We start from the raw sequence: 24,771 nt of genomic DNA on the forward strand, positions 1-24,771 counted from the left end.
TAGATGAGCGATGCCCTTTTGAAGGCCAATATAGCGTCTTCTGGTTGAGAAAAGTTTTCTATAATCATATCATCCGCATCACAAATCAATATACCTATATCTCTACACAAACCTCTAAGTACCACCCCCTGGTAATTACGTAGCTTGACGGTAATTCCCCCCCCCCCCTTGTCAACGTAAAATTAAAAAAAATAAAAAACGATTTTAGTTATTCCCCTTTAAAAAAGTTACGTCGCATGACCTGACCCACTACCTCCCTGTCGTCACACATCATCACAAAATACAATACTCCCCCTCCCCCATATAATGCTACATCATTTATGGATGATCCCTTATAGAGATGTCTTAACTAGAATTCGCCATGTTGGTTTTCAAAATCGCTTCATTCATAGATTTTCGTCATTTACTCGTCAACCCCATTCCGAAAATATCCAACTTTTATTAGTAACAGTTAGCTAAGAATATGATAAATTGTATACAACTTCATACTGTACACTTTGACAAACACTTGCGATAAATGAAACCAGAATGGTTCAATAGCACTGTTAAATGAATTTAATTGGGTTACGTTCACGTACTTCAGAAAACCATTGGAACGATTGGAACGTAGTTATATAATATATTTGCAGTGTCGACAGAAACAATAAACTTCAACAATTAAATTAAAATAAATTTAATTCAGTTAAAAATGCGGGCCCCCAAAACAGACCCGGGCCCCAGGGTAGTTGCCCCCCCTGACCCCCCCTCTCGTCGGGCCTGCGGATCTCTATGTAGATGTGGGAAAATGCTTGCCAAATTAGTTAAAATGAAACCGTTCCACTTTCTCCAGATACTACAACCAAACAATAATGAAATTCAAACGACATGTAAATCAATACGAATGTAAACATACAATGCTTGAATCAAAAATCTGATTGTAAATTAAATAAAAACCAATTCATTCAACTATAGCACCAAAAGGCATATGTTTTTACACTTTCATTCGTGTGATATTACATGTCATTTATTTTACAGCAATATTGGGTTAAAAATACATAAAAGTGCATTGGTTTTCCGTTCAATGAAACTGTAACTTTCAATCAACATGTAAAATTATAATAAAATTCGTTGAGGAAAGCACGAAAAGTCGTGTGTATTTGTGGTGGAACTTAATTTTACATTTATATTCATGATCCAAATATATGCATGAAAATAAATTTAAAATCACAAAATATTTTTTTCTGTGTAGTAAACCAAGGAATTTCACAAACATTTCAGGAGTTTATCTTACCATATGGGGAATGTCACGAAGATCCGTCCAAAAATTTTAAAATCATGACCGACCATTTTCGATTCTTATTAAACTGACACGTTTCACCAACATGCAAGACTTAACATTTTTCCACAGCCAATAAGATCATTTCACTACTGAACAATTTTTTAAGAGGGCGTAGAAGTTTTTGTATGTAGTATGTTCGAAAAAAGTTCGATTACTGTCTTTTAAACAGCAAAACTGTCTGAGAACGAGTTACAGGGAATGAATACTTCGGCACAAAAAAAAATCACTGAAAAAAAATTGTCATTTTTCATACAAACAGAAACTTACGTTAAAAATTTAAATTGCAAAAAATCCCATATTTTAAAATTTTTATATTTTGTCAACAAAAACCATATCAAACCAAAATGAATTTAACAAAAATCTAACAATCGAAATGCGATAGTTGTCGAAATATTTAGTATTTTGCTCCAACAAAAACACTATAATTTCGTAAAATTGTGCCCTTTTTAAACATTATTCGCGTTTCTCCTTCATTAACTATCAACAATCCAAATGTGATTCAACTATATAGGTAGTTTAATTCTCTTCATGCTATGGTTGTTTTCATGTAGCCTTCGAATGGTTTACAATATCGCGTTGATGTCAAAGAGAAAGTTACAGAAAATTTTATGAGTATTTTGAAAAAAATTAAGTTTCTTGATGGAGAAACGCGATTAACATATTAAAAGGCCGTAATAAAACAAAATAATTGTTTTTGTTGACACAAAATTCAAAAATATCTCGAAAGCTACTACAGGACTTCTTGGTTTTGAACATTTTGATTTGAAATGGCATTTAGGATCATATTCAGTAAGGAAATTGTATTTTTGACTGCAAATAGCATGAATTATTATTGTTTAAGTGCAGAAGTATTCATTGCCAGTAACTTTCTTAGATAGTTTTACTATATTTTTTTAAAATGTTATTATAGACGCTTTACCATGAACGGTCATTCGCGTCTTAGTTTTAGTGTATGTATGGTAAATGAGCAAAATCGTTTTGAAAGTAATGAGCGCCAAACAGTGTTTCAAATAAACCACACATTTCACTCCAAGGAGCCAGTTTCCAAAGGAGCGGTGGAAACCAATCATTGTTATGCACGTTTCTGGGAGTGAGTAAAAAAAATTGAACCAATCCAAGCAGATTTTGACTCTTACACTGCACGGAAAAAAATTGTTCCCAACATCGTGAATAAAGTGCCATGAATTCTGGAACAATCACGTTTTTACGTTACGAAAACTGGACCATGACCAAAAATCATGGCTTTTATAATTATGTTCAATTTCCCTTCAGTAACGCTCGCATAACGCTTTCATTAGTGGAAATATTTGATTTTGTTTTGTGAACTTCAGTCACGGTTTCCGCCAAGAACTAGTTCAAAACATTATGAGCATTATTCATAAAACCAAAGGTTGACTCATGATTTTTTTTCATAGTTATAGGAACAATAGTTCACAAAATCAAAATATTCTGGCTATTTTTTCGTGAACTATTTCACAAAATTCGAAATTTTATTCATGAATCCATTTAATCCCCGTGAACTAATTCATGATTCCCAATATATTAGTCACGATACAATATCCGTGCTCGTGGAATGGTTCATAAAATCATCATTCCTGAACTAATTCATGATTCTTAATATAATAGTTACGATCCAATATCCATGATCGTAAAATAGTTCACGACATCATGAAATATTATTCATGTATTCGTGAACCGATTCATGATGCCTAGTATAATAGTCACAACTTACCATTCGTTCACATTCACGAAATCAAAAAATATTATTCATGTATTCGTGAACTGGTTCATGATTCCTAACATACTAGTCACGATCCAATATCTGTACTCGTGAAAAAGTTTACGAAATCATGAAATATTCATGTATTCGTGAACTAGTTCATGATTCCTAATATATTAGTTACGATCCAATATCCGTGCTCATGAAATATTATTCATGTATTCGTGAACCGGTTCATGATACCTAGTATAATAATCACAACTTACCATTCGTTTTCGTGAAATAGTTCACGAAATCATAAAATATGCATGCATTCGTGAACTGGTTCATTATTCCTAGTACATGATTTACGATCTATCTAGTATCTATTTGCGTGCTTCTGATATTTAGAAGATATCCCTAATCATTTACAATTTCATGCAACATGGTAATGAAATTTTTACGTGAACTCTATCACAAAATTTGGAGTATTATTCGCAAAATCATTTTTATTCCATGCATTTTTTATGAAATACCCAGCTGCTAGCGACCAGTAATAGGTACGAGCAGTAGATATAAAAAAAACTACTAGAACCTCGAACATCGTTATTTATTTTATAAAGTTCATTGTGATGTTCGGACAGAAAACAAAAACTGCACTGAGAATAGTGTTCGTGATGTGTGCGCACCCAAAATAGTGTGCGTGATATAGTTCACAGAACCAGATATCTCGAATGAGTCTTATTTTAATGATCCAGTTCATATTGTCACGTTATTCCGAGTAAAAAAAACCATTGGTAACCAAAAAGTAATAGATCACGATAAGGCGAAAAGAATTGACGAATACCGTAATAAAACTGCTGATATCATGAACATTAGTTACATTGTTCTTTGAAAGTAAGCTCTAAAATAAAATATCATGATAACATGAACAGAAATTACGAAAATCGTGACTAAGATCCTGAAGTCATGAACACAAATCACACAACTAGTTACAAAAATATCTAAATTCGTGACCAAGATCCTGAAATCATGAATATGAATTGATCTATTCATGGCTAAAATACTACGATAACATGAACAGAAGAAGAGATCCTGAAATTATGAACTTAAATCACACAACTCGGGACAAAAAATATTTAAAATCGTGACAAAGATCCTGAAATCATGAACATGAAGCATTCTACTCATGACTACAATATCACGATAACGTGAATGGAAATTACGAACATCGCGATTAAGATCTTGAAATCATGAGCTTAAATCCCGCTAAAGTCATGAGAATTCACAAGAATCGCGAATAAGCTCTTGAAATCATGAACAACGTTTGACTGTCGACTGTGTATTCCCAAATCATGAACAAGAATCACAACAAAAACTAAACATGTCCAGGGAACAACAACAGTAACCCAACCAACCATTCTAATGTAACGCCATGTATATATTCGGGGCAAACTGGTTTTGAGAAAACACAAATAGTTTCATGAATACGAGGTTTATTATTCATAATTTCAGAAACTTGGTCACGGTTTTCGTAAATCGTTCAGCTCACGAAATCGTGATCTTTTGTTCATGAATTTATGAACGGATTTTTTTCCGTGTGATAAAAAATCACACTATAAAACCGAAGGACATTTAACATCATTTTCAAGAGCACTTGCATGTTGAAAAGCAAATGAAATGATTTCCCTTCGAATTTCACATGAAAATCTAATAAAACGCAGTTCATGTCCTATTTCAAATTATATTCATACAACTTTCAAATGAGTATGCTTCGTTGAATTTTAGAGTCGCATTGTATGAACTTTCCACATAACATTCATGTGAAAAAGATAGAGTGCATATCCATATGCAAAACAATTAATTTTGCCGATTGTTCTACCCATTACATCTAAGGGGAAAACTAATCGATATTCACGTGTAATTAATTTGGAAATCTTATGCAATGGTATTTCTTATGATGTTTATGTGATTTTCACATAATGTTAGTAAGAATTCCACTTGAAAATCACATTATCTACACTCTATGCCTACAAATGGCAAACGTATCCTTTTCATGTGTTTTACAATTGAATCAATTTAAGTGTTTTCCACATGATGTTAACGTGTCTAGTTTTTTCATTGTAGGTTTTCACTCCTAGTTTTGGCTCCTCCTGTTCATTCCGGTTTGTGATTCTTGTACTGTCACCGCTTATAGACCGAATTTAATTTCAAACTTTGCTAACAGTTCTTCAAGATTTGTACGTTTAAATTCTCAATTATCCCAGCAGCACGTATGTATTGAAACAAGTCCTTTGTTTACAATTTAATTTTCTTTAACAAATATAATATTATAACACGGGGAAACATATCTCAAATCCGGTGAAAAATTATTTCTGCTGGAGTGATGAAATCGAAATAGTTCAAATGCATAGTGGAAGGATGCAAAACAGGTGTACTTTTTATTACTGTAATAGCCGTGTGCACTAACCATTGAATGTCAACCTGCGAGGTCTATTGAAAAAGAAGATTTCGCCACGAACTGTACTAAGATTCTGTTTTACTTTTGTGATTGATAAAATTAAAATCAAAAATCTTAATTGAGCTCAACATCGGGCTTTTAAACTGTATGCTGCAATTGACAAACTATGTTTTTTCAACGCATGCTGATTGGAGTGATTTTTGAAACACTGGCGCAAAAATGTCTACGCTATTTCGAAAAAAATGCTCTTGTTCGAGTCGGCGGTGGTCATATTTTGTGGTCGGCCGGTTTCGCATGAAGTCCCTCATATACGAACTTCATTTTAGCCGCTATTTAAATTTTAGGCAAAAAATCATTTATTTCTGCTATTCACTTTGTGCACTTATTCATTTTGTTTATTTCATATATTTTCAATATTTGATTAATTTAATTTGATTAGTTTTAATTTTGTTCAGTTTATCAAGCGAATAATTTTATTCTTTAGATTCATTTTTTTAAATTTATTCCTTTTTTGCATTTTATGAATTTCATTATTTTAATTAACTTTATTCGTTGCTTTCATTTTGTTCTTCTTATGCATTTGATTCATTTTGTTGCTTTCATTTATTTCATTTTTTATCATTTTGTTAGCTTTCTACAGTTTTTCCATTTCATTCATTGTTTTCTTGTCATTTGGCACATTTCATTCATTTTGTTCACGCTATGTTTTGTTCATTGTATTCCATTTATTCATTTTGCGCATTATATTAATTTTACTCGTTTCAATTCTTTTTTTTTTTCCTTCCTAATATTCTACTTCGCACTTAATCAATAGCAATAATAATTCATTGTTTATTTAATTAATTTGAATCATTTTGTTAATTTTAACCGAATTTCGAAAGAATTTATAGCAGTTACAGTAGTTTTATATGGAATAGGTAGTAAAACTAGGTATATTTTTTACATTTTAACGATATTCAATTAGCTAGAGATTACTGGGCAGGGAAAGTTATGAAAATTGGAACCATAGTACTCAAGTGAGAGCAAGGATGTGAAGTAAACAGATCGGAAAACTAGATGTGGCAGGGTCATTAGAACAGGCTTAATATCGTACGGGCTTAATTTTTGTCTTCTGCTAATGAGGGTCGAGCTTAGACAGCATAACTACGAATCACCCGAGTTCACTAGCATGTGTCCTAGTATAGACAGACATGTTGACTTGTGGGTTGACACGTTCCAGTTCTATAGTTCATAGACCCTTAATAGGTCCGAATTGGCCCAGTTCCCCTGTTCATTTTACAAATTTTATATAATTTGATTTCATTTCGTCTTATTGCTGGGTGGATCATTATTATTATTTTGTGAAAAAAATATGGCTAGGTTTGGCAAAATAATAGCATGTTTAGAAGAATTTTAGTACATAATCATTTAGCTTCAAAATTTTAGTTCCACACTTCATCGAATATAGCGCATTATTGCTAACTTTTCAAAGAAGAAATGTATGCGGTGAAAGAGAACCGAACCCAAGTGAGCTGACTACAAGCCAATCGACTTTTCGACTTTCCAGCTATGCTATACCCGCCCCCATGTCAGATGCTTTTAAACGATTATATCAGATGTGATAGGGTTGAATGTACGATTAAAAGCTAAAAGAAATAAACCTGTCCCTATGAATGCTAAGAAACATAAGGATGCTGCTATATGACCGCCTTCATTTCGCAGCGTATGACTTGTTACCATATTGCAACGTTCAACGCTATTCGGTAAACCAAGCTTTCCTCAGATGGGCCCAATATTACGGATGGTACTGCTCACCCATACCCGTGGGTTTGTGTGTGCCTTTTTATATTCAACGATAGCTGATCCATGCACGATGAGTAATTTTTATGTCCCACAGTCACAGGATTGCACATCGAGCAAGATTCCGCTATTAGCAACTGACATAGAATGTAACATAAACTTCCGCTGGATCGCTACTCCGGAAGCACTATATCAGCCGGTCGACTATGTAAGAACCGTCAGCAATTCCATCAGCACGCCGGTCGTCACTTGGGACAGAGAGTGCGACCGAAGACAATATATCAGGAAGACTGCCAACTCTGTGGAGCATACGAGGACCGTCGAAACAAGATCTCTTCCCGGTAAATAGATACTCTTGGATGAGTGTAAACTTGTAACGCTTTCATTTATATGGGGAAAGCAGAATTTCCAGTCTTTTTGATGTGTTGTGTTCAGTTCCACAAATCTGCGCAGAGCAGCCAGATCTATCATTATTTTCATATTTATTCTTACTGAATATTACATATTGTTGAGCAACCTACACTTCCTGTTGTTTTTTATTTTGTTTTGATCAATCTGTGGATCAGTGTTTTGAAATAATATGTCAACATGTTTCTGGAACAAAAATCGAAACTTTCAGCGAGTCCATCGATAAAATAATCTGGTCACCCTAGATGTGCGTGATGCGGATGTTTTCCTTTTAGTATGGGTATAAATCGAGACCAGCAAGATGAGATAAAAACGCCGAGTGAATGCAGTGCATGGGCAGCGTGTTAACGGTATAGGAATGATAACCCGAAAGGCGGAAATAAATCGTTGATATAGTTGACGGAAGCAAATGATGTTTGATGGAAGATATGTGCGCTTTGAGTTGACTAGGCAATCCCATACGTGTGCTCTTTCAGTATCGTTCTCAACATAACACTTTTTTGAAGCTGCCGGTAGTAGTAGGGATAACAACATCAACTGGAAAAACTGAATAGAATTGTTCTTACACTAAGCATAAAATGATTTTTCGCTCTTATCAAAAGACAACCAACACATGCTGTAAATTAAATTTTGATAATTAATTACACCGATTTCAGTAATGGCGGGCTATTCCAGTAATCCATAAAATAGTGTGGAACCCAAATTAATAGTATTTTTTTTGTTTATGTTGTCAAATTGACGGCTAAGACCGTGTGGTCCATCTTGCCCAAATTAATAGTATTAAAATAGGTACGATCACCCTAAAAAGCAGTCGCAATCCTCGTCACTAGCTGAATCGGTTTTCATCTGTTTCTATTTTCGCAGACGTCTGCTTTTGTAAATATTTTCCGTTATTGTTTTATGATTCCAGCCCATATTTTAACTCATTAGTATATAACATTTCACCCGTCCATCCATTCATTATGGTGCTTGCCTGGCTCCTTTGTCCGATGGCTAGCTGTATTCATCCTCGCCCAAAACAAAACATTGGCGGTTTATCGAATGAAGACAAGCCGGTATGTGCTTGAAAAGCCTTTGATCGGCATGCGAAAATAATGAAGGGAGAAAATTTCGAATTTATAAATAACAAACGCAATATTGTTGTTACTATACAACAGACAATTTTTGTTTATTTAGTCTGGCTGGCTGGTTTGCTGACTGGCCCACGTCTGGTGGAGTAAAGCAAAAAGTGTCTTACATACAAACATAGTTGTATGTTGCCTTGTTCAAAGTCACATTCTAGCAATTTTGAGCAATGCTTTCCCGGTCTCTTGTTCATATGGAGGTTTTGAATGGAATGCATTGTTCCAGGGGCTTCGTACTTCACGTCAGGTTCATCTGCACTGATAAGCTTTTAATCCATTTTTTGGTTATGATCCGAAAGTTTATTTTAAAAAACTCACCGGATGAAACAAACGAAAAAATCATAGCTCACCAAATGGTGATGCTTTCCTTGTACGTAAAAAGCCTATTATATCCTAGCACACTAAGTTAAATAGAATAAAGTGCCTATTTTCACCCTATTAGGAGGGGGTGCCTTACTAATTCCTGAATTACTCGGTCTACAATCGATGGGATGCGTGCAAATGCCCTGAAAACGTTGAAATGTTCGTGTTTTTATGCTACGAAAACTCGAATCGAGTGTCCCTAGCATTTGACTCAAAGCGTTGAACAAAGATTCCAGGCGCTGCTCTAACCAACGGCTTCAAATGGGTAGGGTGATAATAGACACATGGCGAAAATCAGCTCATTACCTTATGCAAAACCATCCATCTTTTAATGCTTAATAACTGTAGAATTTTACCAATGGGAAAATTACACCCCGTAACCTATTATGACCCAGATGTACTCCAATGTAAACCAAATGACTTGATATATCCATTTTCATCAACAAAAAAAAGTGCTAAAGGTTATGGGAAACACAAAATCACCGTTTGAAATAGTTTTGGAAATGGAAAACCCGTTTGTATAAAATTACATACACTCAATTATAAGCAGCAAATTTTAGGTTGTTTCGCATATTTCGTCGGTTTTTCTGAACGACAACACGTCTTTTATACCTCTGGTAACGTTTTGTCACATAATGGAATTAATAGCACTAATTTCAACAATAAATGTGGAACGGAAAACTAGAACCAGGCAGGTTCATATGAGCAAGCTCAAAATAAAATGTGAAGAATTACTTTCCTTCTTGCTAGGAGTTGAGCATTCCACCGGAGTCTAATAGCATGGCCTAACATAATGTAAATCTTCAAAAATCCTGCGATCATTATACCCCTACTGATAGCATCAGCTGTGTGCACCGTGTCATTAGACACTAAGTAATCAGTGCCGTGCGGATTCCGATTGTGATTGAGCTAATTATTGATTTTTCGTTCCGCACACATGGGTGCCGTGTCCCAACTAAGCTTACAGAAATCTAATTTTAGCTACTTTTCTACTGCATCGATTTAGTGAGACGTTATTATGTTTTAATCAATAAAGCTCATCTTTGCGATAGTTAAAACATAACAAAAGTTGCAGCAATGATGTTCTGTTTGTTTTATGTATAATTTTTTATTTGAGTATATCCAAAATCGTTTTCAAAATTCTGTTCTGAATCCTTTGAAGCGTTTTCTTCCTAGCAGCACCAAAAATTTGTCAAAATTGGTACTGCATATAGCAGTCTAAATATTTGTTTATAAATTAAAAATTTGTTCTTTAGGCACAGCCTAGAATTCCTCTGTATAAGAGGTTATAAACATTTTGTATGTTTGTTGCATGTTGTTTGGGTTTCTTCAATGTGATGGTTCGATCCGGAAGCGGATCATTTCGACGATAGCCACGACCGTATACCATTTTGCCGAATAGGTCTATTTGTCGAATGAAAGTTCGACGAATGAGCAATTTTGGTAATGTCTGCAGTACTGTTACCTTTAAAAATGCTTTTCATAAATAAAATTTCAACTGCAAGCTGAAACCCAATCAATACCAATGTTAAACTTCCTGATATGTTGGACTACATAGGAGATTCTGTTGGACTGTGTATGATGCAAAGCATGTAGTATTGCATATTTTTGCACCAGCAAAAATTATTACGTGATTCGCATCGAAGACTATGTAACAAAATCTTCTCACCCTGGTAAGATGACGCATGAAATCAGATTTAAGATAACAAATAGCATTTCTAAATGAGCCCTTTACTGCCCATGATCGCATACTTGTCCCGTTTTCTATGGGATTTCCTATCTTTATGGGACTGATATGCGATCATAGGTAGTTTACTGGTCATACGAAGCAGGAATCATGAGCATTGAAGTTCAAAACATCAACTCGTCTTCATCCCACTAACACTGGGAATTCCCAATGAACACGATTTATTCTTTCCTCTCGAGATCCGGAGAGCTTCTTGACTGTACACCATCTCATACGGGCTTTGCAAGGCTTCGTAGGAACGGGGAATGATTCTGGGCTAGATTACATTTTGGAATCGCTCACATGTAGAGCTCTGTGGATAATATCAGAAATTACAATACTTAACAGGATTTTCGGGAGATTTTTCTCACTATCTTATGAAATGATAGTTTTCCTTCGTTTTGGTAAGCAATTATCAACAAATTAAAAGAGGATATATTGCTTAAAAGTTATATTCTCACCAATAATTACACAAAATATATCCACTATGACAGAACAATATGAAATCGGCAACACTCTGCTTCCAGCGCTTAAAATAATAATTTTAAAAGTTATAATAATTACCGCCAAACACTTTTTTTTAAAGGAATTCCTGCTAAAATAAATGAATAAAATGACACAAATTTCATTTGCATAGGAGCTTGCGGTGTCCTTGAACGACACATTATTTTTTTTTTGCGAGCGAGGACGATTTTTTTTTTTCGAAAAGGCCACTTTATATGTAAAAAAATATTTAAAAATTCATGACATTAAAAAATCAAGTCTGTCAAGAAAATAGAAAATAAACTACTATTAATTTAAAAAAAAAAAAATTTGCTGGAGAGGGGGGGGGGGGGGGGGGTGCTTCTCTAATCTTCCGGCCATCTTATCACATGATTTGGTATTCTTAGTAGGGGACATTGCAAGAATATACGCCAAAGCGTACAGGAATATTTCGCGAATCTGTACTCCTCCACGCATACTACAGTAAACGAAAATTTCAACCCAACACAACGCATCGCAAACGACAATGAGGACAACCAGCGTATAGTGAGTGAAATTTCATCCAACGAGATTTTACAAGCAATTAAAGCAAGCAGCTCACGTAAATCTCCCGGCATTGATGGTCTACCAAAGGAATTTTATCTAAAATCGTGGCAAGTAATTCAGCGAGAGTTCACCTTTATAATAAATGAAGCCTTGTCCTCTCAAGCCCCTAAGGAGTTTTTTGACGGTGTCATTGTGCTAGTCAAATAGAAGAAAAGCGACGACAGCATAAAATCGTACAGGCCGATTTCACTTCTGAACGCTGACTACAAAATCTTCACTAGGATACTGAAAAACAGAATAAGCCCCCTCCTGCCACTGGTGTTATCAAAAAATCAAAAATGCTGCAACGGAAAGCGAAACATTTTTAAGGCTACCGCCCGCATACTGGACCGCATTTGTGAGCTAAAACAACAGCATGGAAACTCGATGTTGGTAGCATTTGACCTCGATCATGCCTTCGATAGAGTGGAGTACAACTTTCTTGCAAGAACCATGGAACAAATGAATTTCAATCCGGAACTGATAAACCTCCTCATGTTCTGTATGAATAATAGTTTCTCGAGAGTTCTGGTCAACGGTAAATTGGGAAGTGAGATCAAAATTCAAAGGTCAGTGCGCCAAGGTGATCCAATCTCAATGATTCTGTTTGTCATCTACCTACAACCATTGCTTGATAAGCTGCGGAGACAATTCCCTCGCGCAGTATTAAATGCATATGCGGATGACATCTCTATGTTCATCGAAAGTGAATCTCAGTTACTCGCAATCATAAACATCTTTGCTGCCTTCACAGCTGTTTCAGGAGCAAAACTCAACACCCAGAAAACAAAAACCTTGAGGATCGGTCTATTGGATATGACACCATAAAGTGAGTGGTTGCAAACGCAGACTTCAGTGAAAATTCTCGGAATATACTTCCTGAAGACTTCTCGAGCACGGTTGAACAAAATTGGATTGCGGTACTAAGGGGAGTACAAACATGTATGTGGATGAACAACTAAATCTAAATCTCATACAGAAAATAATTTTGTTGAACACGTTCATAACGTCGAAAATCTGGTTCACAGCATCAGTGATCCCCCTACCGAATAAATACGCTGGAAAATTCATTTCGCGGATCGGCTCCTTCCTGTGGTACGGGATGAATTGGACCAGAATTGCCTTCGAAACACTAATACTACCAAAATGCCAAGGTGGTTTAAATTTACATTCACCGTCCATCAAAGCAAAGGCCCTGCTAACCAACCGCATGATACATATCGGAGCACAACGCAAATCCTCCAAATTTGTCTCGCATTCCACGAAAATACGAGCACATCCGAACAGTAGTTAAAGAGACAGCATTCCTGACCGAAGAAATAGCTAGAGCACCGGATTCAAGTACAATATACCACCACTTTTTAAAACATTTAAAGGAACCAAAAATAGTACGGGAAAATCCTCAACGTGATTGGAAGACTATCTTTAAAAATATTCACTCCAAATTTTTAAACTCACACCAACGATCAATGTGGTTTTCTGTGGTACATCACAAAATTGTAACCAACGTGTTTTTGTATAGGGTGAACAGGAGAGCTGACCCTAACTGCAACATTTGTCCTGGCCAGACGGATAGCATCGAGCACCACCACCTATTCAAATGCAGCGAAAACAAACTCATTTGGACTGGATATACCCGGTTTTCCAACAACAAAATAGACGCACCCGCCAGCAAATCCTCAAACAAATTTCGTCAATGATATGCTACATGACAAGCGTACCAGCAAATGAGAAGAATGTGAATAACTATAAGTGAACTTAATTCACTAGAGGCCAAACCATCGAATATATTCACAGGGTTTCTTTGTATTTGTATTTGTCATATATACACCAACAGGCATTTCAAAGCCCCAATGATGTCTTAATGCTAAACTTATTTCTAACAGTCTAATCGCTAAAAATTTTGATAAAAATAATAATACAGTTAAAAAACAACAATGAAGGTATCAGCCGAAATTAGCGGGTGAAGGTTCTGGAAAACGTAGACGTCGAATTAGGCGAGACAAATAAAAGTCGAAAACTGATGCGACTCGGTTGAAAATCCTTTGTAGGCCAATAATGGCCCAGTGCATGCTATAATTAGTGCGTCGAAATGGCAATCGGAGCATGAGGTTGTTACGCGTTGTTTGAGGTGCGACATTTATGTTGATTTGCTCCAAGATGGCTGGGCAACCCAGATGACCTCGCAAAGTATCAGCAACGAACAAAGCCCTTGCTGTATTCCTTCGAACAAGCAGGGGTTCCAAATTAATCAGCTGGCACCGGCTTTCGTAACTTGGCAGACGGACGGGATCTCTCCACGGCAACCTACGAAGCGCAAAACGTAAAAAGCGTCGTGGCACGGACTCGATTCTCTCAACACCGTTGTTATAGTTTGGACTCCAAACTTCGCAGCAGTACTCCAGGCTTGACCGCGAAAAGAGCAATACAGCGCTTTGAGACAATAAATGTCCGTAAATTTTTTCGCTATCCTGAAGATGCATCCCAGCATTCCAGATGCTTTGCTAACTGTATAGGAGACGTTCGCTAAAACGTAAGTTGGGAGTCTAGTATCACTCCTAGATCCTTCACCTTCACCGCGTTTAATTTCAGTAGACGGTAGTTAAAACAAGCTGGTTCTTTTTTTTCGTGAGAGCAATATCACCGAGCACTTCTTTGTATTTACACACATACGGTGCGTGTTACAACAGTCAGCGAAGTTTTCAAACTGTCGTTGGAGTAATTTGCAATCTTCAATAGAGCGGATGAGAAGAAACATCTTGAGATCGTCTGCGAAGGACAGGCGTGGAATCTTCAGAACTAGATGGACGTCGTTGAAGTAAAGCAGAAACATCAACGGTCTCAAGTGAGCTCCCGGGGGTGATCCTGACGTAGAAGTAAATTTGGGTGCCTGACAATCTCCTATGACAACCACTATCTCTCGACCTGAAAGGTAGGATCGAAACAACTGCAACAGACTACCGTTAATTCCAAATCTCTCCATTTTAGCGATCGTTATGCCATGGTTCACTTTGTCAAAAGCGGCACATAGGTCTGTATAGATAACATCGGTTTGAGCGCGACGTTCTATACTCTCTGTTTTGTAGGATGTTAGGCAAAGCAGGTTAGTCGTTGTAGAACGCCCATATTGATCGTCACTTAGGTACTGCTGGCAGTGAGCCTGAAGTGGTTCCGTAATCACCAGCTCAAGCAGCTTCGAGACAGCACTCAATGAAGTAATTCCCCGGTAATTATTGACGTCTCGCGTATTACCTTTTTATGGACTGGGAACATATTCGCGGACTTCCAGTAGAATGGAAAGATGCCACTGGCAATAGATGCTCTAAAGATGCGAAGAAGTGGTGTCACTAAAACGTCGATGTGCCTTTTAAAAAGTACTGAAGGGAAGGCATCGGGTCCCGGATTGAAAGACGATTTTAACCGAGAACAAGCTCTGATAATGATCGTTTCATTGACATCTATAGCGCTTAGAGTTTGGCTCACAACCCGAACTTGACTAACAGCGACTTCAATTTGATCTACTGTTAAGGCCTCATCTGTGAACACATTCGCGAATTTCTCCCAAAAAAACATAAATTACCGAGATTAAAACTAAAAATTGATTTGAGACGTACTAGTGGAGCGGAGATAATAAAACCAACAACATTATGCTTGAAGGAGAAATCTATTTTAGACAACTTTCTTTTTTCCGCGAGACATTGTTTCTGAATGGCCCTCAAAGAAACAATATTCCATGACGAATATCACGTAACATCGATAACGGAGCAGTGGGATTAAGTTTCCTCCGAGACGTGCAAAACTGAGAAGCAACATCAATTTAGGCACAGAGAATAGACGTCCTTTCCAAGCGTAAATGTTCAGTATAAAATTTACGGCACACTCAAAGGTAATTGTGATGTTACTACCAGAGATGATTCTATTGTTATTCCAAGTAGTGTACAGTATTGACAGTCAACCACACAATTTGTGTCCAAGTGACCGCCATAATTATATTGGGATATGTCAGTGTGGTCGCCGTAGTATTATAGCGGATACTTGTTCATATGACAAAACAAATATTTTAAACTTATTTATACGAGCCTGGATGACTGTTCTCTGTGACATTAATACATACTAGAACAGAAATATAACTGGTAGAATAGTTGCAAAGAAATTAGTATTAGTGGACATTACGGCTACCAGTGCTCTCTGATTTCCTTAATAGTCGATTGATCCGCTTCAGACGTAGTGGACCCAAGAGAAGATCAGGAAGAAGACAGAAACGGGATCAATGCGAAGTTTTAATTGCATCACTGACGACTTAGCACGCGTTGTTAGGAGCAGTGTATATTGGACTAGACAAAATAGAGGTCTTGGCGTTACGCACTTTGAGACAAACAGGCGCAAAGTGTAGTCCTCTTCTCGAGGACCAGTGTTTACTTGGCAGACAGTTGCCACTTCGTCCGATTTTGCAAATTTTGTCTCGTGGGACGGATCGAGATCCCTTAAGCTATGACATTGGCTAAAAACTTATTCGATAATCGTAGTCACCGCAACGACCTTTATGGAAAAGTATTGTTTTGCGTTTAACGTTTCAAGTGTACTCCTCGCCCCCACACGTTCGACACACACGCGACATACAAACGCCCATGCGATCGAACACGTCAACGTAAAAACATATATCTGAACCGTACAATGAATACCTCATATGGAATCACAGTCCGCTGCAATTGGCCATAAGCAGTGTCTTAGTGGGTGACATTTGCCGTCTTATCAGCAATTGTAGTGGATGATTCGGATGGGTAGCGCTTCCGAGACCCTAACTCTACAGCTCCAGTACGACTACTATCGAAAAAAGAAGCAATCTGTTTCCTCTCCAATTTGCCAGTCAAGAATTTTTAAGTACATGTTGTTACCTCTAATGTAGCACAATATGCCTTCAGATCTATGTGCACTATAGATCGGGTTTTCATTCCCGCCATTAAAAATTCAGTCTTGGTTAAACATCTTTACGAATTAGCGTCGCAATCGAATACATATAAAAATCAATTGAGGGGAATCTCTCATATTCAGCTACATAGAATAGTTTGTAAAACAACACTATATTCTTTGTAGGTGACAACAACCAGCTTTAGATTTCACCACGTGTGCATTTTTTCAAATGACCTTAATGCATTTTTAATCAAAGTACGATACTTATATAAATTACAGTTATTAATAAGTGCTCGCTTTCTCACTTTCCAGACAATGCGGCGAATCGAATCCAGCAGCAGCTGAAAAAGCCTTCCGAAGGTGGAAGCACCAAGAAGGGCTCTAACCAGGATAGTGATGCCGATGACACTGCCAGCAACAGTAACATAGGTGGCTCCAATACACCTTCGACAGTGAACAACAAGGACGAGGACGACATCTATGAGTTCAAGTCGACACCGAAAGATTCCGGTTCCAGTTCTAGCGATGAGAAGGAGAGCAACAGCGATAAGAACGAAAAATCATCTTCTGAGAAAAACAGTGCAGGAGGGGGCGGCGACGGTGAGTCCAGTCAGAACGCTGGCACATCTGGATCAACGGGAACAGGAACGGGTAGTTCGAACATATCGAAGCGACCATTTTCGGAAGTAAGTGACCCACTGGAGGACAGTACCGGTGCTTCGAATGATGATGATAATAAGAGAAAGAAACGAAAGGATTCAGATACCACTAATAAGGAAACCACGAAAGGAATTCCAGGAAGTAACCGTGGCTCGACGCCCAGACAGGATAAGAGCACTAAATCTTCTGGGCCGCCATCGAAAAATCTCAGTTTAACGGGAAAAAGTGCTCTGGAGCGAAAAAGTCCCTGCGCGAGTCCTAAACCTGCTTCCGCCGGTCCTTCCGGTTCGTCCAACAAGGGATCGAGTAGTAACACTAATGACAGTGAAGGAGAAACCGACGATAGTGGTATTAAAAATACTGACACTAGTTTCCCGAGCGGTGGGGGACCAAAGGTACCACCGCTGAAAATTGTCATACCGCAGCAAAATTCCAGTGGAGATGCTGATGCTGGCGGAAGTTCACGGAACGGCAAAAATGCCTCAGCTAGAAATCACGCAGCCCTACCCTACGTGGTGGCATCTTCCAACAGGTAAGTCCACATTTGATTATCATGGCGCCAATTGTTAATTGGTATTCATGCGTTTCATTGTTTGTACCAAAACAGAATAGGCATGATATTTGAATACAAAAAGATGGGTGGGTAATGTCTGCGACATAACCGGAGAGATGTAGAATACATAAGGAACACGTTCTTCAAATATGTTGATACTCATTGGAATTTTCGGACAAAAGGTGATTTGGGAGAGGAATATTTCAAATTATTCTTTACAAAAATGATGGTGGTCCTAAAAAGGACCGGTTTTTTGGCGTTGTTGGCCTTGGTGAGGGAGATGGCTAACGATGAAATTAATTGTTAGCATGAGGAAGTCGCGTAGTACTGGCCAATGGAAGAACAGATAATAATTGATTCCTGAAAATCAATTTTTCTTTATTCATGTAAATTATACATACTTACAAATCTAATAGAAGATTCCTGGTCATATTTCTGAATCATTAGTGCGAACATTGTGTAATTTGGTTAAGTACAATGAAAGTTACAAACTTTCCAAACTCGACCTTCTGTTCCTTCAGAAATATTGAAATGGGGTGTCTATATTAAACCGTTAGACGTGGTCACAATAAAAAAAGATGGGTGGGTAATGTCTGTCACATAACCGGAGCGTCGTGATTTCAATTCGAGACGTTAATTTAAATCTAATAATATTCAACAAAATCACGTTTGAATGGGAAATTTTCAAATAATTCTCTATGGTAATAATGGTGGTTCTGAAAAGAACGTTTGGTATCGGCGTTTGTGTTGATGGTGATGCGCTGGATCGTTGGATATTTTGGCACGATAGTTACGTGCCTGGCGAACTGTTTTGTAGCCTCGAACAAAACGACAAGACTGGCTTCTTCGGGTACCATTACGGCTGAAGCTTAGCTCGACTTTGAAATCCTGCACAATCTCACCAATCAGACACTGGTAGGGCCATTTTGTTTGCTACTAGCACGGAGCTGCACAAAAAAATCATTTAATGCAGTTAGTTCACAGAGGCTGCCAAAAAGCTCGAATAGAAGCATGCGACTTCAACATTTCTCTTAAACGCATGCAACAACACATTCGTTTTGGTAATACTGATAATAACAGTAGAAAGGAATGGAAAAGCAGTGCACGAAACGAGCGAGAGGATAATTTAAATTTTTGTTCCGTGTGCAAGCTACTTCTTTCCACACAACGTATTATGTTGATTGTTGAAAATTTGTTACACACCTTAAAATGAAAGTTTCAGTTTAACTCTCACTAGAACACAATTGATTGGTCCTGAAAAGAACCGTTGCTTTTATTGTAATTTACGCCCACTCCCAGCGGACACTGTGAGCCAGTTTGATTTCTTTTGCGAGAAAGTTACGTACTTGGCGCACAATTTTGTATCCTCAAACAAACCGACCAAGTAGGCATCACTGGCTTCATTACGGCTGAGTGTTGTAAGCGTAGCTCGACTTTGAAGTAATACACAACCTTACGAACCAGACGCTGGAATGTTAGCCAGCGGATTAGTTTCTCCGTTGCCCTTTATTTGGGGCGAAATACTGGCATGGCGACAGTTCCTGATCGGTAGTTGGTTGCGATGGGCCACCAGTAGCTGGGGCACTTTTGCGGACCGTCATCATTGCCAACTGCTTTCCTCCGGTGGACTGGCTGCTTGCTAGTGCTTGAACGAATCAGAATTGCCACTATTTTATCAAAGAAAATCTGGCAGTTCAACTAAAAATGTCTTGCAAAATCTGGCACTTGACAGCGACCTCAAAATCATCGACCCTGGGTCAATGGATTTTTGTTAAATTTGGGACATTATTACCCAAATTTCCAAAATGTGTATGTAGTAGCTTCTAAAACTTAAAAATCTGGCAGAATGAGAGGTTCGTCTTTTTGTCTGGAAGCTGCCAAAAACTCTGGCTGTGCCAGATAAATCTGGCATAATGGCATCTCTGGAACGAATACGAATGATGAGAAAAACCGACCGACCAATATTCATATATGAAAACACGAGAAAGCACTACTATCGCTCTCTCACTCGTTTTCGTGCCATTCCTGTGCCTTTCCTTTCCGTTCGGCTACCAATACTAGCATAACCAAAACGAATATTCTGTCTTTCCATCGCCTTCAATCTAGTGGCCAGTGCTAGCAAACTTGCATGTTCAGTTTTTCAATAACAACATTCCAACAATATTTTCAAAGAATGTTGCAGATTTGAAAAGAAGGAAGGAAAAGATTTTCACAAATTTAAATTCTTTTGTCTTATTTGTTAGCGGTGATACTGGCCATGGGATGGTGGGGGAACACCCACATTCGTTTGTTATGATGGTATTAGCAGCAGAAAGGAATGGAAAGGCAGTGCACGAAAACGAGCGAGAGAGGATAATTTAAATTCTCTTTCTTTCTTTCCACACATCGTATTTCTTATATAGCTTTCTGAAAATTATTTGTTATACACCATAAAATGTAAATTTCAGTTTAACACTTATTAGAACACAATTAATTGGTCCTGTAAAGAACCGTTTATTGTTTTATTGCGGGAGCATAATTCAGACGCACTCCCCGCGGACACGGTGAGCCAGTTTAACTCTTATTAGAACACAGATTAGTTTCTCTGTTGCCCTTTAGTTGGGGCGAAATTCTTGCAGGGCGACAGTTCCTGATCGGGTTGCCATGAGTCACCAGTAGCTGGGGCACTTTTTCCGATCGTCGTCATCGCCAACTGCTTTCCTTCGGTGGACTGGCTGCTTGCTAGTGCTTGAACTTGAACGAATACGAATGATGAGGAAAACCGACCGACAGATATTTTTATAATCGCGCTAATATGCACTACTATCGCTTTCTCTCTCGTGCCGTGCATGAGCCTTTCCTTTCCGTCCGGCTTCTAATGGCCTAACCAAAGGAATATGCCGTCTTTCCCCCACCAACGGGAGTACTACGAAAGGCCGAATCACATAAGGCCGAAGCACAAAAGGCCGAATCACAAAAGGCCGAAATCTCTAAAAGCCGAAAACCACAAAAGGCCGAATCACATAAGGCCGAATCACAAAAGGCCGAATCACAAAAGGCCGAATTACAAAAGGCCGAACTACAAAAGGCCGAAGCACGAGATCAAATCGCTAAGGTCATTGTAGTAACCCATGGCGTTATTAATGAGCTGGTGCATATCATATCATGAATTGATGGCTGAAAACTGCTTTAATTGATTTTTTATTTAATTAAATTAAATTCAAAAGAACAGCTCATGTTAAAAAGAAGGAAAAATACCCGAAAAGATATTACAATAATTAACATGGCAGGATTTCTAAAAATCTATTCAACATTGATTGACCATTTTTCGTTAAAATATGCGCTATCCGCATCACATATTTTCTAATAAGGTCTTTTCGGGCATTTTGTAGTAGATTAGAACGATGCTGGGGGTCATTAGTCAAAGGGTTATCCGGCCGAAGGATATATAGACGAATAGTCATTAGGGCGAGGCACACTAGGTCGAATGCACCAAACAGGGTGAGAAATAAAGCCTTTGGAACTGAAAACAAGATTTGAACGAAGCTTTCAACAATTTGATTGGAACCTTTGAAAGAATTTGATTGGAACCATTGAAAATAATATTTACGTCATTTACGTCATCTTTCTCGCTGTAAATATGCAGCGAATATCAAGGTGCTGGGTCATTAGGCTGAAAGCCGGTAGGCCGAATGTCGTTTGGCCGAATGCCGTTAAGCCGACTGGTCAAATAAGAATGACAAATATGTAGAGCAGTTGAAACTGAAAATTTTCAATGATGATATAGTAAATAATATCAATTTGAGCACAACTTTCCATACTACCTGTCATGTAGAATGTTAAACACGGCAAGTTGGTCGTTGTTCCACAGGCTACTGCTTGCATTAAGCCTAATATGATTCCATAATCACCAACTCGAGACAGAACACAATGAAGTTATTCCACGAAGTTGCCAAAAAGCGGGGTCTCCAAAATGTCGATGTACCTTTTCAGAATGGTAAATATGTAGAGCGGTTGGAACTGGAAACTTTCTAAGAGTGATTTTTTACGATTTTTTTCAATAGAATAATAATGTTTGGAATATTTACGACACTTTTCTCGTTGCATATTTGCCGATTTACTGGAATAAATAAACAGAACGAAACCTAATGTGGCTACGCCACATCGCTTCATGGCAAGTGCTGTCCGACATCGCTCCGCTCCGTCGGACTTAAACTAATTTAAGCCCCTATGTTTGAGTAATCCGGGCAAACGAGTGGATCACAGGTTTGCTTGCGCGAGGCCGCCGCTTCCGACGGCGGGTCGGCGGCCACCTCGTCCGGCGGATCCTCAGCGGCTTTACGCCGCTTCGGATCCTTGGCCTCGGTTATGCGGCTAGGCCGCATCGCACTGGCTTCGCCGTATGCGCTGGCGCAGTGCAACAACCAAACAATAGTTGTGGCTAGCGGTTACATTTAGCCAAACTGACTTTTTTATATTAATTTTCTTTTATTATCTATGCTTTTTATAAACGCGATTTTATTTTAAAATATTAGTCATGGGCAATACTAAAGTATCATCAACACCAACAGATTAGATCATTCGATTTCTGATGCATGTGGACTTGCGGTTTTATATGATTCGGCCTTTTGAGATTCGGCCTTTTGTGATTCGGCCTTTTCGGGTTTCGGCCTTTTGTGGTAGGTTAGAACATCTTCGGCCTTTTGTGTTTCGGCTTTTTGTTATTCGGCCTTTTGTGATTCGGCCTTTTGTACCGCTCCCCCACCAACTGCTCTCGTCAAGCAACCCAATGCGAATAATCATAGGAACAAACATGTAGTGGACCTATATATAAACTTTTCATTATTTTATTGTTCGGTTGATCTACCAAAGTGACGGCTCTGTGCGGGATGGGCTGAAAATTTTCACTTTTCCGAGTCGTTTTCGAAAGATTTTTCAAAACACAATTTTTGTTATTAGTGCATGTTATACATACTTCAAATTTTAATACAGCATAGAGGAACATATTTTCAACAAATTGGCCTAAAAATCAAATCATTCTGTTAAGTATGATAAAAGTTATTAACGTTCAAAATCTGACGCGGCGCCGCAGCCGATATTTTGAAACGGGACCCCTATATTGAAAGCTTAAATGTATTCTACATTAAAAAGCAAACGACCAGAGGTTGAAATACCTATGTGCTTATTTTCGCGACAAGCAGTGTCGCACATCGTTTTGATCCATTGTAGGCAGGGACTCAACTTTTCACCTTTCAAGAAATTGCGAAAAGTTGCTGACAATGCAGTAGGCAAGCAAAATAATTTCGCAGCATCGAACCTCGTTAAGTCCAAGAAAAACCGTTAATATATCATATTTTAGGAATTTAGTTCTCCACATTATTTCAGCATTTTGATTCTACGAATCAGTATCTATTATTTTTTGTGAATTTTTACGGAAGCATTAGTTATTCCGCAGTTTTATATTAGGTGCGAAATTGTCATCCCATATTATACTGCGAAAAGATGAGGTCGGATACTATATACTAATAAGCAAACAATGTTACATCACATACTCGTTTTTCTATTGCTGGTCGAAATAGGTAAAATATCGCCTATTTCTGTTCACGAATTCAAATTCTGCAAAAGACTTTTATGCCAAAAAACCATTATGCGAGACGACCTTAATAGGATTCAATGTCCTGTACCGTTTATTCCAAATGGTTATTATGTCAAATCACTACTATCAATTTTTTTTTCTTATTCCAAACGGGCATTATGCCAAATGACTCCATGCCAAACAGGCTAGCCTCATGGAGAAACATATTGAAGTCTGCCCTCAAGCCTAGCGGCAGATTGTAACGGCAAATCCAGCTGCTGATGCAATTTACATATGGTTAGGTCAGACCGGACTAAGTCGCAAAATCTTAGAAAATGAGATAATGATAGCACTGGATAGAGAATTTCTGCAGCTACTTTCGACTTTTACCAGATTTGGAATATGTTACAATAAGTAAGAATTATGACAAAAATTCATTTCAAATTATAACGTAAAGGATGCTGCGATTCAAACTTTAAGCTCGTTTTTCTCGAAATCAATGCAATGTCATTTAGTCCGGTCTCATTTAACACCGGCTATATATTCCTTGTTTTGATGTGAGTCATGTTTTTTTTCCTTTTTTAAGGTTTTTCGGAACGTGGCCAGGCAGCGAATCAAGATCGTGCGGGGGTGGGGAAGGCTGTGTGAAGTTCAGTCGGACATGGTCGCAAGGCGGTCGAGGTTCGAGGGGTTTCGTGAATTGGTATTGGCGTCGGAATCCGCTGTCGCTTCGAAAAAAAAATTGTTTCGGAACGACTTTTTGGGGTTTGGACGCCTTTTGGGTCAGGATGGAACCCGGGGTTAGAGGTGCAGTTGTTGACCTTTTTTCTTTTGCCTCGAGAAGGGTGTGCAATAGACTGCCCAGAAAAATGATGAATTTTTGAAAACTCAATCGGCCCACCCCTGAGTCGATTCCTAGTCCCGCCAGGAGTACTTGCACCAAATTTGAAGCAAATCGGACCAGTATAACTACCGGACCAACGTGCCTGAAGTTTGTATGGGATTTTTCAACAATTTACATGGAGAAAACTCACTAGTTCGTATTTTCGTCGCTAGGTGGCACTATATGCATCGTATTATCACTGTAAGTAAAAATAAGAACGATAATTTAATTGTCCACAACTTTGTCGAAGACTGCTAGTAAATC

The 24,771-nt window shown here is 38.0% G+C and overlaps 1 protein-coding gene across 7 annotated transcripts in view; it reads left to right on the forward strand.

Annotated features, from left to right (window-relative positions):
- The window catches only part of LOC131686706 (ankyrin repeat domain-containing protein 11), a 104,293-nt gene that overhangs the window by 75,475 nt on the left and 4,047 nt on the right, over nucleotides 1-24,771 (forward strand). For all 7 annotated transcript variants that reach the window (XM_058970620.1, XM_058970621.1, XM_058970622.1 and 4 more), the window contains one exon: nucleotides 17,170-18,049. In XM_058970620.1, the coding sequence (XP_058826603.1) occupies nucleotides 17,170-18,049 (880 nt within the window). The remainder of the gene's footprint in view (nucleotides 1-17,169; nucleotides 18,050-24,771) is intronic.

The sequence above is a fragment of the Topomyia yanbarensis genome, chromosome 3 (genome assembly GCF_030247195.1).
Source record: "Topomyia yanbarensis strain Yona2022 chromosome 3, ASM3024719v1, whole genome shotgun sequence".
Taxonomy (NCBI): Eukaryota; Metazoa; Arthropoda; class Insecta; order Diptera; family Culicidae; genus Topomyia; species Topomyia yanbarensis.